Here is a 15,947-nt window from a genome sequence, read left to right as displayed (position 1 = left end):
GGCCCTGATCCGTCCCCCCCCCTCCTTCTCCTTCTCCTTCTCCTTCTCCTTCTCCTTCTCCTCCTCCTCCTTCTCCTCCTCCTCCTCCTCCTCCTCCTCCTCCTCCTTCTCCTTCTTCTTCTCCTCCTCCTCCTCCTCCTCCTCCTCCTCAGGCGGCCCCTTCCCGCCTCACACTGGCCCCCCGCGCGCCGCGCCCCCCTCCCCTCCCTTCCCCTCCGCGCGAACCGGGCGAGGGGAGGGGCGAGGGCGGGGCGCCCCCGCGCGCGCGCCCCGCCGCAGACCCACTCACCGCCCGGCGGGCGCCCTCCGAGCAGCAGCAGCGGCGGCGGCGGCGGCAGTAGCGGCAGCCGGCACGGCCCGGAGGCGGAAGCGGCGGCAGGAAGTGAGGTCAGAGAGGGGAGGGGGGGAGTGGGGAGCGTCGCTTCCGGGAGGGGGTTGGATGGGGACGCCAGTAGAGGGGCTCCATCGCCGGGCGGCCCCGGCTGGGCCGGAGGTCGGTGTCTGCCCCGCAGCAGGGCGCGGAGGCGGGCTGTGGTACGGCTGGAGTAGCGTAGGAAGGAAAAGGCAGGAGGAGGCCTGCGGGGACGCGGCGGCGGCGGTGGTGGGAGGGCCGGCCGGCCTGGGAGTTCCCGCGGGCTCCCTCCCGCCAGCCCTCAGCCCTGCGCTTCGGTTTTCCCCGGTAACGGAAAGATGTCCGGAGGGGCTACCGGCACGGACGCCTAGATGGCTTCACCCAAACGGGTCCATTTTCCCAGGGCGAACCCATCCGGCCGCCTCCTGCCAGCGTCGGTGCAGCCCGGCTCACACCTGGCTCTCCCTATAGACGCTACAGTACAGATAATTCCCAGTGTGAATACAGATCATAGAATGGTTAGAGTTGGAAGGGACCTTAAAGATCATCGAGTTCCAACCCCCCTGCCATGGGCAGGGACACCTCCCACCAGACCAGGTTGCTCAAAGCCCCATCCAGCCTGTCCTTGAACACCTCCAGGGATGGGGCATCCACAACTTCTCTGGGCAAAGTGCTTCACCATCCTCACAGGAAAGAATTTCTTCCTAATCTAATCTAAATCTATTCCTATCTTAATAGAACCACAGTGGTATGTACCGCAGCTCCAAGGCTTAATGTATTTTAGCTTAGAATTGGAAAAAAAAAACAAACAAACAAACAAAAAACCCAACAAACCAACCTTTCCGGGCATAGGCTCCCAGCTCGGCAGTTTGTTAGCCTTCGGCCCACTGAAGGCATGCCATCGTAGGAATTACAGCATGATACATCCTCACGTAGTTTTCATTATTAGATGCTTTTATTAAGAAGTGATTTCTGCAGTATTCTTTAAATTAACCGATTTTGTGATTTACCCAGAAAGAAAAAAGAAAAAAAAAAAAAAGTAACTGGGGTGTGGTGTCTCTTCTGGATAAGCCACGATCTTTCTGTTTATGCAAATTTTTACAGACAATCCCATTCTTTAAAGCAATTTGGCTAAATTAAGCTAACCACCTTTTCTATTAACCGTACAGTATTGGCTTTTAAGTGTCTTCTAGATGTGCAATTCACTGTGTACTTCTCAGTTCTCGAAGCTTCTCCAGGAAAGGTTCACAGTATTGCATATGCAACCTCCAGGCAAACACAGAGAGCGGAACCTCTCTGAGCTAATGCCAGCGACGCTCCGGGCTGGCAGAGCTCTTCCTTCACCTTCGCTAGGCAGTACAGCCACCGTATCTTCACTCGCATTTACTGAACGCATTCAGCAAATTCATCATGAAACAAACAGGTTTCCAGGCAGATAGGTACTGCCTTGCTTTCTCTAGGGTGCCGTTACCAGAGAAGGTAGGAGCTGATTTCCAAGGTGCCCGCAGAGAGAAATAATTTAAAACATTGGTAAGACTGCACTTCTTTACCTTCAAAGGTTTCTCTGAGCAGCTCTATCCCATGTTGGGTACTTTCATGCTGAATGTTTCAGTAGGCACTTGGTTTACTTCACGGGGCTCAGAGAAAAGCTACCAAGAACAAAGTTTTTAGGGGAGTCCCCTTCCTTTCCCCCTTGCCTTCAGCTATGTATCAACTGAGGTCTTGAAAATAGCTCCACACTGACTCTTATCATCGGCACTGGAAATAATCCTGAGTTGCTACAACTGTGGGCTTCATTCCACTGAGAGCTGTACGCTTTCAGCCTGTTTTGGTGGCTGCTGCTGTTCATACTTCCTTGCTGAAAAAAAGAAACACCGATCAACACCAATTATACCATTTATTATATACATGCATATATACGTGTGTGCATGTACATATATCTATATATATACATGTATAGATATGATAACAATCAGGAAATAGACTTAAGAGAATGTAATTTCACCGCTTAGCCACACAAGGGGAAGTTTAACTCACCACATGGAACCAGTCCTTTAGCGCATAGCCTTGGAAAGGCTGAACAGTGGGGTCATAGTAAAATGTCAGTAAATTAATGGCAGAGAACTATGATTCTGTTCAGGTCCTTTCATTTGAAAAAAAAAATAAAAAAAATTAAAGACTATGGCTTCAGATGACTTGAGTGACTCATTAGTCACAAAGTTGATCTCCACATCACTCATCTCCTCCACAATATTCAAGCCACAAGCTAACAACTACATTGACTCAAAATTAATCTGGTTAGCAGGGCAAAGGGAGATCAAAGAGTGGTGTGTGGTGGAACAAACACCAACAACGAATGCCAGCAGGCGTTCCTCTGTAGGAACAACAAAGGACGTACCTCCTACAGAATGCAGTGGCCTGGTTTAAGAATCTTTTTATTAAATCTGTACATTTAAAAGGGGGTTTCAACTCATGACGTATTTCTTGCCCGTATTCCCTCTAGGCATGCACGTATGGCAGAAGTGAAGCAAGTACTGGTGTTTCTCTGAATTGGACCTCTGGAACACGAGAGGCATGGGGCTCTTTCCTACCTCCATCCTGACCTCCAACATCAAGATGGGAGTGGCAACACTTGTTGGTACAATAAAGTTCTCATTTATTTTCAGTTTATGAAGTTGAATTACTTGAAATTCCAGTCCTCTCAACTTTTACAAATCCATCCATGTTTTGACAGTATTCAGACATTCCCCGCTCTCCTTAATGACAGAATCACATGGGATTGGAAGGGAACTCTGGAGATCATCTAGTCCAACCCCCCTGCCAAAGCAGGTCCACCAAGAGCAGGTTGCACAGGAACGTGTCCAGGTGGGTTTTGAACGTCTCCAGAGAAGGAGACTCCACCACCTCCCTGGGCAGCCTGTTCCAGGGCTCTGCCACCCTCACAGGAAAGAAGTTCCTCCTCATGTTTAGGTGGAACTTCTTCTATTCAAGTTTGTGCCCATTTCCTCTTGTCCTATCCCTGGGCACCACTGAAAAAAGACCGACCCCATCTTCTTGACACCCACCCTTTAACTATTGATAAGCATTGATCAGATCCCCCCTCAGTCTTCTCTTCTCCAGACTACAAAGACCCAAGTCCCTCAGCCTCTCCTCAGAAGAGAGATGCTCCAGGCCCCTCATCATCTTTGTAGCCCTCTGCTGCACCCTCTCCAGCAGTTCCCTGTCCTTCTTGAACTGGGGAGCCCAGAACTGGACACAATTCTGGACACAGTAACCAGCATCGGATTCGTTTTGGCAGCTGGAAGGGACTCCCAGGGCCGCTCCCTCACGCCTCAGTCCTGTGACCCGTGCTCCCGCAGAGCCCCTGCTCGCAGGGTGCCACCTCCCTGGTGTCCCCACTGCACGGGGGCGGGCCGGCTCGAGGCCACCCCTGCCAGGAAACGTCCCCAGTAACCCCACAGGCCCAGGGGAGCCCCCTCCTTCCTCTGGCTTACCGATGGAGTACATCTCCAGCTGCTGCCGCAGGCGGATCTTCTTCATGCTGTCGTAGAAGTTGGGTTCGGGCGGCGTCTCGGCGGTTGGGGGCAGGGTGAAGATGCGCATGATCCTCCTCTTGTTCCTGCGAGGGGAACACGGCGGTGAGAGGCTCGGCCCGGCTCCACGTGGGGCCGGCGCGGCCGCTGGCCCGCGGTAGCCCTCGCCTCACCCCCCACCCCCCCGTCCCCTCACCCCCCGCCCCCCCGTCCCCTCACCGCCGGGCGTAGACGAGGAGGGCCAGGCTGGCCAGCACCACCAGCAGGTACACGTTGGTGGCCTCGTTCCACGCCTCGTGTACCGAATAGTCGATGGCGCCGCTGTCGCCCAGCCCCGCCGAGCCGCCGCCGCCGGTCCCCCCGGCAGCCGCCGCCATGCGGGAGAAGGGCCGTTGGCGGACGGCCGTTAGGGGTGGTGCGCGGGCGGGAAGTGACGTCAGGCGAGCCGGCGTGAGGCGCCGTGCCTCGGCCTCACTGCCGCCATCTTGAGGCGGCTCTGAGGGGGGCAGCGAGGGGCGGCTCCCCCCATCCCCTGTTATTTATGAGGCCTCACCTCGAGTGCTATGTCCAGTTCTGGGCCCCTCACTACAAGAAGGACATTGAAGTACTGGAGCGTGTCCAGAGGAGAGCCACCAAGCTGGTTGAGGGATCTAGAGAACAAGTCATACGAGGAGAGGCTGAGGGAACTAGGCATGTTTAGTTTGGAGGAGGCTGAGGGGAGACCTCATTGCCCTCTACAACTCCGTGAAAGGAGGGTGTAGAGAGGTGGGTGTTGGCCTCTTCTCCCAAGGGAATAATGACAGGAGCAGAGGAAATGGTCTGAAGTTGGGGTAGGGGAGGTTTAGATTAGATATTAGGAAGAATGACTTTACTGAGAGGGTGGTCAGGCACTGGAACAGCCTGCCCAGGGAGGTGGTGGAGTCGCCATCCCTGGAGGTATTTAACAAACGTGTAGATGTGGCACTTCAGGGCATGCTCTAGTGCCCGAGACTTTTGGGGTGTGTCTATGGGTTTTTGTTTGTAGTGTTTTTTTTGTTTGTTTGTTTTGGTGGTTGGACTCGATGATCTCAAAGGTTCCTTCCAACCATGAAGATTCTGTGATTTCATCTCTGGCTACCAGCCCCTAGGGGAGAGGACATCAGTAGGTGGCAGTTTCTCTTCCAGGTGAAACAGTGCTTTCACCTCACCAGTGTCTGAGGGGAAACCTGCAGGCAGGTAGAGGGCCGGCAGAGGTGTGAATGCAGCATCTCTGAATGCCTGGTGGGCCTGGAGTCAAGAGCATCTTGGCCCGCCTGGGCTGGTGCTCACTCTGAAGTGGTGGAATCATGTGGGATGTTGCTCAGTGGTGCCTGGTGTCAAGAGAAAAAGGAGGTTCAGATTGTCACGAGCTTTCACTTCTCACACAGGAACTAAATTTGACAGTGTAGGTTGTCAAAATAGAAACTGCACTTTCTGAAAAATCTTGCCTCCCTTTTTTTTTTTTTTTTATTTTATTTTATTTATTTTTGTGCCAAAATGGGAGTTGCTGGATATTCAGCTGCTGGAGCAACATAGCTTATGCCTATGCTCCATATGCTCCCCGTGCCAAAAAGCACAATTCTGAGATTATGCTTTGGCAGAAAAGGTGGACCAGAGCAAGCATTTCAGTTTAGAAACTAGAAAAGTTGTCTGAACTGCTTAATGAGATGCAGATTAACTAGGTAGAGGATGTTCTAACATACACATACAAACACACTTTTTTGGGGTTTTTTTGTGCTGCCCGATGTGGTGTTTATGAGCTACATGACAGGCTAGGTGTGCTGTCCTTTATCCTCTCCTCCTGCTTTCTATCCACCTCTGGCCCTGATACTTCCTTGTACCATACCTTCCTTCAGATACTAGAACTATTATAACGTAGACATTATGGATGTGGTTCATCTCCCTTTGCATATTTGGGGTTTGTGCTTATGTTGCAGTTATTCATCTTCACCCTTTATAAGACAATAAGGGGAAAAAAACAACTGTTTTTAGGGCATGATTTATCTAACCTATGTCAAACACTCAGAATGAGCCCTCCGGTGCCCGGGAAGTGCTCTGACCCCTTACTGAGTAGAAGGAGTCTAGATACGTTGCTTGGATGGCACTCACTTTCCAAATGTCCAACAAGCCTGGGAAACACCATCCTTTGGGGAGCCGTTTTCTGAGTGCAAGATGTGCCAAGTCATTCTCTTAACATGCTACAGAACAGATTAATTTTAAGAGGCCTCAGATCAGGGCATAAAAGGATATGAGTGAAAATGACAATACAAAAAAAAAATGAAAAGCTAAGGCACTGTTATCATGAGAAATGTTCCTTGCCGCACATGGTGTGGGAAAGAAGAGTAGAACAGCAATTAGGCATAATTCTAGGTCATTAAATTGGGATGGCACCCATGCACAGAACTGTGGAAACCATCAAGAGGAAAAAAAAAAGTCTATCACTTACGCAACATGACACAAAACAGTTAATTAAGAATGGTTTCACAGGGATTTTAAACAGTTTCTCATGAAGTTGAGGCTTTTTGTTTGCTTTTTTAGTATGTTGAACTTTTCTGCTAACAGGACTGACACAAGAGTGTTACACGTCTGTGGAAGAAAAGTGGAAAGAATAAAGTGAAGTAACTTCGGTGCTCTTTGTATTTCACTACTACCTCTAGACATCAGTTGAGATCGTTCCTTGTACGGCATGTAGAGAAGCTGTATTTAAGCTGTATCTAAAAGCACTTTTTGTATTAACCCTGCAGCTCTGCTCTGGACAACCCGGGAAGGGGCTGGAACGCCCCAAGACTCTGTACCTAGCTTCCCACCCGGAAGAAACCAAGGCCCGCATCCACAAAGCGTAACTTCAAGTCTCGGGGTTTTCTCTGCAGCCTCCAGTACACAGGAACAGACTCTGCCCTTACTCAGCAGGTGCCTGATTTGTTTGATTTAATTAAATGCTTGATTTAAGGCTCAGATAATCCACCTACCCTCAACCTAGAAGACAGGGAGAGAGAGATTTTCTTCCTCTGCGTACCTCTCTGAAGTTAGTGAATATTAAGCAGTGGGTAGGACAGGGCTGGGTTGAGGACCACAACATCTGGCACTGCAGTGAGCCTGGCAGCCTTGCAAACCTGAGAAAAAGGGGTGATCTCCCACTTGCTGGCCTGTAGCAATCAGTTAGAATCATAGAATCGTCTAGGTTGGAAGAGACCCTTGGGATCATCGAGTCCAACCATCTACCCTACTCTACAAAGTTCTCCCCTACACCATATCCCCCAACACCACATCTAAACAACTCTTAAACACATCCAGGGATGGTGACTCAACCACCTCCCCGGGCAGCCTGTTCCAATGCCCGACCACTCTTTCTGTGAAAAATTCTTTCCTAACGTTCAGTCTAAACCTTCCCTGTTGGAGCTTGAAGCCATTCCCTCTTGTTCTGTCATTAATTACCTGTGCGAAGAGACCAGCACCAACCTCTCTACAGTGTCCTTTCAAGTAGTTGTAGAGAGTGATGAGGTCTCCCCTCAGCCTCCTCTTCCTCAAACTAAACAGTCCCAGCTCCTTCAACCGCTCTTCATATGATTTGTTTTCTAGGCCCTTCACCAGCTTCGTTGCCCTCCTCTGCACTCGCTCCAGCACCTCGATATCTCTCTTGGATTGAGGTGCCCAAAACTGGACACAATACTCCAGGTGTGGCCTCACCAGTGCTGAGTACAGGGGCACAATCACCTCCCTACTTCTGCTGGTCACGCTATTCCTAATACAAGCCAGGATGCCGTTGGCTTTCTTGGCCACCTGGGCACACTGCCGGCTCATATTCAGCCTCTTGTCAATTAGAACCCCCAGGTCTCTTTCTTCCAGGCAGCTTTCCAGCCACATTTCCCCAAGCCTGTAGCGCTGCTTGGGGTTATTGTGGCCCAAGTGCAGAACCTGGCACTTGCCCTTCTTGAAAGTTCTGGGGGTGTAGGCCTTCTGCATGACTTCCTTGAGGAATCTGGTTCAAATACCAAAGTTGATTGACTCTTCAGCCTGGGTTAGCTTGTCCTAGTACACTGTGTTTTCTTTTCATGGCTTGGGCTTTTGTTTCAGTCTTAGGCTCCTGAAACACCTTCAGAAATGGGAATGCAAGCTGCTGTTGAATTTGGTCAGAGCAAAGTCAGGCCTTGCAGTTGTCATTGTGTGTGGAAGAAATGGTGTGACCTGCCTGTGTAGATTATGTACCATATTTATTTGTAGCTTGGATGAGGTGGGATGGGATAACCAACACTTGTGCATTCTGTTAATGCACGAGGACATCCGTTGTTTTCTATTTCCTTATACTAAAGCTGCTCGTAGGGAAAGGACTCTCATTTTGTACTATGCTCGTATACCATCTGACCTCCAGGATCCTGGCCTGTGACCAAAGCATGTAGGCACCGAACAAATAATATATAATATAAGGCATTGGCATAAACTGTTCTGGCAAAATGTAGCTAGTGGAGACCCAAGCTTAGTGGCTAGATTTTCAACATTACACAGTAGCAAATAAGCCTGGGGAGTTTCAGCTATGGATCAGACAACCCCTTCCAGGAACCAGCTCTTGGGGAGAACACATAGCTGTGTGATTTAATTAAAAAACAAAACAAAACAAAACAAAAAAAACACCCAACTTTTGTAAAAGTGGGAACTTCGTTCATTCCACAAAGAAATCTAGCATGTACTTGAGAAAAGGATCCGCTTTAGTCCCATGTATTTATTAAGAGAATTGCTGAAAAAGGTCTTCCAGCTCTACAAGGAAGGAATTCACTTTTCAGAAGTCCTTAGCATCCAGCAACTACTATAAATTTGACTGTAAGTTCCTGAATACTATCAGTTTTGAAAATCCACTTACTTCATATCCAAAATGTGAATGCTGAAATCTAACAGTAAGCTTGTTCTTTTGAAAATTAGGGCCAAAGAATCTGTGTGTCTATATATAAATATGTAATTTTTAATGGATTTTGAGTTACCCAGAACTAAACAGAATCAGAAATCGCTGAGACGTAAATATCCCTGTAATGTAAATATATTCACCATTTAATCCTGATAAATACTGAATTATAGGCTTCAGAACACAGACCAACAATTATTGGAAATCCTGTGGTCATCTCAAGTATACAGAATTTCAATTAAAATAAAACCATAAAATCCTTTTTCTTTTTTAAAAGTACCATCTAGCATGTAATTTATTTGGATGAACTCTACAAATATATGCATTATATCATGCTAGAAGAACTTAAGAACCACTTTTTTCTTGTTCCCAGGGTCTCTTGACTGTTGGTAAGACATTACGGTCATAATGATAGAATCGGTTTACAGTTGCAAATTCTGCCAAATATCTCACAAATTATATTTGGCAAACAGCACTGCCTCTGTTTCACACAAAGATAATGACCTGAGGTTTTGTTTATGTGGCACCAAAGGAAAATATTGGTTTAGAGCTTGTGATAGAGTTTCAAAAAGTTTGTGTGGTATTCTAAACTTTTGATACACTTAATAGTTACCACTCTATTAAATACAGAGTAACACGGAATTTAAAAGTATCCTTCAAAAAAAAAGAAAAGAAAAAAACATCTTCTATTAAATAGGTTGTGTCCATTTTATTTCCTCAGTGTTACCCAGACCTATGTAGCAGCTGGTGTGGCTACTGCATGCAATACTTTTTACATCTGATGGTGTCAAACACACAGGTGTTGCCTTAAAGGCTGCTGACCTGTGCAGGATTTAGCATTATAGGAGTACTTTTAGGATGTATTCTGAAACCTACGGCGCACAAAGGGAAACGCGCTACATCAGACTTGAGCCACCTAAAAGCCTGCAGCCAGCAGGCAGTTTGGAAAGGAGAACAGCATAACCTTGACAGCACTATTCTTTGGATGACTCCAAGGAGAAAAAGAAAGGAGCAGTAGGTTTGAACTGAATCTGGGACTCTGCTCTGAGACAGTCTATTTCCATTCTGTATCCTGTGGTACAAACTTACCTGGTAAGGGCTAAATTTTATTGGGAAATCCACTGGGAATTTGTTCTGGCAACAGCATCGGACCAAGGGCAGATACCTATACCGTAGTATCTATAGTATCTACCATACCAGTAGTGGGTTCAGGTGTCCTGACACAGTTGGCACTCACAGCCAGACTGTCAGCAGGCTCAGCTGCTGTGTCCTGGGTCTCCCTGTCTCCTCCACTGCTGGCACAGCAGTGTCCCAGGGGAGTTCAGTCTGTCTGGGAGATGGTCTCTGCTTTGGTTCTTTGTCTAGCTGGTTGGATGGGGTGGCAGGATGTGCTGGGGGACTGCTGCAGGGATGGCAGAGGAGGCATTGCCCAAGAGGGAAGGGCAGAGTGGTGCGATCACTGACCTCAGCAAAAGGGTTGTCTTCTCCCTGGGCAAAGGGCCAGACTCAAGGCCTTCATCTTGGTGATGGCAGAAAAGAAAAACCCTGGGACCACAAGGACCATATCTGCCTTGACACTGACCACCTAGAGTGGTTTGGGGAGCCTCCTCTGAAGCTTTCTGAAGGAGATGAGCACTAGTAGCAGTCCTTCTCCTTGTGTGGCCTGTGTCTTTGTGCAGTTTCTTTGGCTGAACTTTTGGGATGGAAGAACAGGGATACAATGGGAAACCTGGCAATAACCAATCCAGGAGAAGCATCTTTTGTGGGAAAGGACAGGCAATGTGGGGCTCTTGATCTGAGCTGGAGATGAAAACCAGCAGGGAAGATCATGTCCACTGGTCCATAGCTGGCTGGCGAGTGGATGAGGAGAGTTCACAGGCTTTCAGCTGTGAACAGGCCTCTTCCTGCTCTTCATCCTTTGATGTTTTCCACCAGATGTAGAAGAGCTGCTTTTACGGAGGCAACAAAGCCCCTGAATGTTTATCTGAGATTCGGTGGTGGTGAAAACTCAAATGGCCAGCAGAGAGAATTGGAAATGCATGTAGGGCTGTGCTGCCTCTTTCTCCCTCCCCTTGAGGCCTTGCCTCTTCCCTTTAAGGCAAAAAAAGCTGGAAACTTGGGAAGCACACAGAATTCATGCAGTCTTCAGATCGTAGAAGGGGTTAGTGGGGAAGAACAGAAGACCGAGAGGGTGAAAACTCCTTTGATTTTACTGAAAGACTGGAAGGATGTGGCACTCAAACTTGGTCGATGTTGCTTCAGGTTGAGATTAAAAAGGACGTTAAAGTCCACAAATACCATGGGCAAGTTAAAGGGGAGGTAGCCCCTTCAACTGGCACGTGTGGCTCTTCTGACAGCCCTATCTATCTATCTATCTTGTTACTACAGACTCGCTAAGGCAGACACAGTGAGATCTTTTAGGGATTTATGGAAGTTTGCTAGCAAAATACTGGCGCCAAGGCCAGATCCTGGCTATGTTTGGGCATGAGACTGCAACTGCTAATAACTAACGCTAAACTGACCTTCATGCTGCCATCTAGAGTTTCCTCATAGACAGAAAAAACATCCCAAAAAAGAAACTTTGAAGCTCCATAATGCTGTATTCAGAACAAATGTAATTTATTCCTGCTGAAGTACAGTGCTGGACAACACACAACCTGAAGGAGAGGGAATGGGGAAGAGACATGCTCAGGGTGAATGTTTAGGGAGACGTCTTTTCTTAAAAAAAAAAAAAAAGAAACGTAACTATATAATCCAGTAACAGAGAGAGGCATCTACGCAGCAAGAAAATTATTCAGAACCAGAATTTGTCCTCATTTGGTTTTCTCTCTGTGAAATTAATATGGCTGTTTGCAAGGTGCAACGGTACACAACAGAGCAAGAACCCAAGCAGAAGCTTGTCTTAACTGAGAGAGACCAGCATAAGAAGCTTGGCTGGTTCTTCTTGCCTGTCCTTGCTACTCTCATAAAAACGCATGGTATGTTTACTTCCTAGCCATGGGATGCTGATTTTTCTTTCAAGTATACATGATGGCTAACAAGAGGTAACAAGTTATTGCTGGGGGCACATGCAAAAGATTTGACTCTTGGCCCTTCAAAGCTTGATCCCTGGCTTTGAGGAGCTTTAACAGGATGCTTTTCCAACTGTTGCACATCTTGGATTCATGCTGGAACTGTAGAACTCTAACCCTAATAATAACAACTCAAAAGTGCATGGGCTGGATGATGCAATTACAAGAGAGAGCGCATTCTTTTTCACTCAGGCTTCTTTAAGGTGTTTTGAGTCAAAGTCCAAAGCAAACATGAAGCATCCAAAATCAGTGTTCTCTTTTGGAGGCCGTGACTTCTGAGCTTTGCTTCCTGACAACCTGAGCAGGAAAGCTGTCAGGAAGGACTGCGCAAGTGAAAAATGGTAAAAATCAACTAATATAAGAAAACAGACTGCCCAGAGAGAAAGGAAAGCCATAACAAGCAGCATTTAAAGGGCTCCTGCTGGCATTGTATGAAATCGGGTATGAATTTAGTCATTTGCGGGGAAGTTTTCCCATTTGTAATAAAATTTTGGTAGCAATAGAACACAAGTTGCATTTGAACATTATACGTACAAACTGACCGCATGTTCTCAGTGCCGTCGTAAGACAGCAAAGAACAGAACCAGACTCATCAGCGGAAAGGACCTTGTACTTCTCTGCTTACAAATCACCTCTCAAGTCAAAACATGAAAGTTGTCTCAGGCCCTTAGGTCTTTCAAAGACCTAGTTCACAGAACAAAAAGTCCTCAGGTGCGTAATGGTAGAGGCCCTGTGTCTCATTCACGCTATTCCTGCTTTGTTCACTGAGAGAACAACTAACTCCCAATCCCACCAAACAGAGCCTCCTGCTGGATTAAGGCATCGTTATTCTTCCTCTCCAGTGGTTGGTACCAGGCTGTAACATCCACGTAGGTACCAAAAGCTTCCTCCTAAACACACTGAACAAAAAAAGCAGCCTTTCTTTATGCTTAGTGGGCTTCATAGAATTCATAGAATCATAGAATGGTTTAGGATGGAAAGGACCTTAAAGATCATCGAATTCCAACCCCCCTGCCATGGGCAGGGACACCTCCCACTAGAGCAGGTTGCTCAAAGTCCCATCCAGCCTGGCCTTGAACACTTCCAGGGAAGGGGCATCCACAGCTTCACTGTTCCAGTGCCTCACCACCCTCATAATTCAGACCCAATAGCATTATATGCTCTGCATATAGGGCTTTTATTTACCAAAGCTCATGTTTAGAGCTCACTGCTGTGGAAGGAAGTCACATTCTCTTTCAGTTCCTTGTTCTCCCCCTTTCCATCGAGTCACGATGACACTCAGCAGGGGTAAGTGAATGAAAAAAGATATACTTCAGTCTTTTTCCAAAGTTCTGAGGATTTCTATGGATTAAAAAAGTGCAAGAGACTCCAGTTTTACAGCCTCATCTCCAAAAAGCCCATCTGAGAATACCACGGGGGCAAAGACTTGAAAACCAAGAGCATGTGTCTGTAAGCAGTCGCTTTGGGATCTGCATCATCTACTTGCTTACAAAGTGGCCACATGCTTGCTGGTGTGGGATACGGGAGCCACAGAGCAATGGTCGTACAACCCCACAACCAACCTATTCCCCATCCAGCAGCGAGAGACTGCTGTTGGGGCTCTGGCATCGGGGTTCACCAAAATCTGGAGTGAGCTGGGGTACTCCTTTCCGAGTGACCACTGCTTTTATTCTATGGGGAAGCGGGTGAGAGCTTTGTGGGTAAGAGATGGGCCCAAAGCCACAGGAATCAGCGCAAAGCTTGGGGGGGACATGCCACGGTCTCTGCTCTCCAGTCCTCTGCCAATCAGTTGAAGTGGATTTTAAGTTCTTTTTCTGTAATTTTTGTAAGAGAGTTTTTGTGTAAAAGTTGCAAAAGAAAATTTATTATTTCTTAAGGAAAAAATTTCCCTCCGCACCCACAGTTTCATTTCTCCCCCTCCTCCTCTTCCGGTGATAAACACGCCAATAGGAAGCTTATACAGCTCCAGTATTGGGTGGATTTATTTTTATTTTTTTTTAAATCGAAAGGTACAAATTCAGTTATTCTTTTATTCTCAGTTTTGGGGACAGAGATTTTGCCCTTCAGGCAAGCCAAATAAATAGGAAGAAAATCAACTTCAGTATGTTGTTTGTCTCGTGATTCACTATAACATTTCCCTCGTACCAGGCATGGCTGCCTCCCGAATAAGCAGAGTTAAAACTTTCCTGTAGGTGTCTAAGACCTCTTGGGCAGAAGGCCTTTCAGCCGGGTCCTTCTTCTTACATGCTGCATGGATGTCAAACAAATGCAGTCGCACAATGTCACTTCCTTCAACATGGCCCAAGAAAAAATTGGAGACATCTGGGATTTTCCAGATGTCTGTTTTTTCATCATAGGGAGGCATGAGGTCATCCTCAAATGGCATCTCTTCTCCATAGGGCCAACGCTGCTCAGGAGCTACAAACTCACCCTGGAGCTCCCGATGACCACACTTCACCAGCTTGCCGGCACTCCTGTTGACCAGAGGCAAAGCGTCCAGATCATTTACCAGGACGTGAAAGTCACTTGTTAGGAGATACTGAGAGAGGACCTTGTCCAGGTCGTTTGAGTCACACATCACTAAGGTGCCCAGAGGGCTGCTGTGCAGGTACCGAATGACGCTCACGTAGTCTATAGCGAGCATCAGCCTGCGATGCCAGGTGTTCATGCCCTTGTACTTGGGGATGTGGAGAGTTTCATTCAGGCCCCTCAGGGAGCCTAGAGGATGGTACTCGGTGAGGATTGTGAACTGCTGCTCGCAGTAGCCAAGCAGCCGGACGACGTGCTTGCTTTGCAGTGCTTTCAGCATCTTCAGTCCGTGAAGGAAGTCCTCCTTCAGCTCTGAGTTGGTGAGCTGTGAAAGGACCACTTTGTTTTCCTTCCACTCGGAAAGGAAGACCTGAGAACACACAGGAGACATGTCAAGATACGTGGAGAGCCTTCTTCCACCGACTGCTACCAGCTGCCGCTGATCTCCGGGTCACTGCTTAGTCACAACTGCAAATTACAGTCACCAGGCACTGTCAAGCCTTTAGGGAGGGCCATGTACCTGTCACAGCAAGCCCTTACCGATGTCATCGTTACAGCATCATTTCCTAAGTTTTCTTTGGAATGAGCAATGCAGAGGAATTAAATTATTTCATACCACCCAACCAGCCAGTCGTACCCTGCTACGATTGTACCACGCTCCACAAGCACTTCACCGGTCTCCGTGATTTTGCTTGTGTAGCTGGATGTTGTTCGGGGTCAGGGAGGTGGCCCAGGGCTGTGGTCAGGCTCTCCCATCTGTTCTGTGCACTTCGTCAGTCGCCATATGCCCCTGGACGTCTACAGCAATTAACTGCTGCAGGGGTAATTATAACAGCAGTATGGGCATTAATTAGCCAGCAAACAGCGAAAGCTCTTTTATCCACAGGAGGGAAGAAAGGAAAACCAAACTCACCTTTTTCACAGCGCCTTCACCAACACACTTGAGTTTCCTGACCTCCCGATTTATGGCTTCGCAGGAGAGCCACGGGGAGCAATTCTTCACCGCTCCCCATTTGAAGTACCCGAACGGGCAGAGGCTGGGGTCCGATTCGGCGCGTCCCCAAGAGATGTACAACTTATTGAGGTACAGGTAGAGAAGGGCGTTAAGGAGCAGGACGGCCGCAAGCAGTAACGCCAAGGAGACGGACGACACCTCCCTGGGAGGGAACTCCCTCCTAACGACGTGTGGTTTCTTTTCCATGGCCGTGCCTCCTTCTGCATCCTCCCTGACAGACTCAGGCTAAGCAGGGCCCTCGTACCCGCCCCGGGGCGAACGTCCCCGGGGCTTTTTCATCCCAGGCCACACGGTCCCCTGGCAGACACTGCAGCCTACGGGAAAGGCCACGCGTGACCGCGGCCCCTGTTAAAACCGGCTTTGAGCTCCACGCTCGCCTCCCTGCTCATCCTTCCCGCTTCCCAAGCAGGAGGGCCTGGCCTGCCGGCCGCCCCGGGTTGGGACGCTTGACCCCGGAAAAACCCAGCAGCCGCCGGGGAAGAAGGGAAGGACCGGCCGCGCAGGGCGGCGGCGGTGGCGGCGGCGCCGCCCCGGG

The 15,947-nt window shown here is 48.4% G+C and overlaps 2 protein-coding genes across 2 annotated transcripts; both read right to left on the bottom strand.

Annotated features, from left to right (window-relative positions):
* Positions 1 to 1,190: 1,190 nt before the first annotated feature.
* SMIM19 (small integral membrane protein 19) lies at positions 1,191 to 4,270 on the bottom strand. The gene is made up of 3 exons (XM_074148040.1): positions 4,105 to 4,270; positions 3,847 to 3,971; positions 1,191 to 2,210 (listed from the first exon to the last, which is right to left on the bottom strand). Exons 1-3 carry the CDS (start codon positions 4,260 to 4,262, stop codon positions 2,146 to 2,148), a joined length of 348 nt encoding a protein of 115 aa, XP_074004141.1. The 5' UTR covers positions 4,263 to 4,270; the 3' UTR covers positions 1,191 to 2,145.
* A 9,439-nt stretch (positions 4,271 to 13,709) lies between these two features.
* POMK (protein O-mannose kinase) lies at positions 13,710 to 15,866 on the bottom strand. The gene is made up of 2 exons (XM_074148124.1): positions 15,311 to 15,866; positions 13,710 to 14,767 (listed from the first exon to the last, which is right to left on the bottom strand). Exons 1-2 carry the CDS (start codon positions 15,596 to 15,598, stop codon positions 13,994 to 13,996), a joined length of 1,062 nt encoding a protein of 353 aa, XP_074004225.1. The 5' UTR covers positions 15,599 to 15,866; the 3' UTR covers positions 13,710 to 13,993.
* Positions 15,867 to 15,947: the final 81 nt, after the last annotated feature.

Source organism: Numenius arquata, chromosome 5, assembly GCF_964106895.1.
Source record: "Numenius arquata chromosome 5, bNumArq3.hap1.1, whole genome shotgun sequence".
In the NCBI taxonomy this organism is placed as follows: domain Eukaryota; kingdom Metazoa; phylum Chordata; class Aves; order Charadriiformes; family Scolopacidae; genus Numenius; species Numenius arquata.
This window is presented reverse-complemented; position numbering and strand designations above follow the sequence as displayed.

What these genes read in the sequence shown, in the direction of transcription:
- POMK (XM_074148124.1), bottom strand. Translation starts at nt 15,598, where the DNA reads ATGGAAAAGAAACCACACGTCGTTAGGAGGGAGTTCCCTCCCAGGGAG. An exon ending in GTGAAGGCGCTGTGAAAAAG is followed by an intron (nt 14,768 to 15,310) that starts GTGAGTTTGGTT and finishes GTGTGTTCTCAG; the next exon opens with GTCTTCCTTTCCGAGTGGAA.
- SMIM19 (XM_074148040.1), bottom strand. Translation starts at nt 4,262, where the DNA reads ATGGCGGCGGCTGCCGGGGGGACCGGCGGCGGCGGCTCGGCGGGGCTG. An exon ending in CTCCTCGTCTACGCCCGGCG is followed by an intron (nt 3,972 to 4,104) that starts GTGAGGGGACGG and finishes TTCCCCTCGCAG; the next exon opens with GAACAAGAGGAGGATCATGC. An exon ending in GCTGGAGATGTACTCCATCG is followed by an intron (nt 2,211 to 3,846) that starts GTAAGCCAGAGG and finishes TCTTTTTTTCAG; the next exon opens with CAAGGAAGTATGAACAGCAG.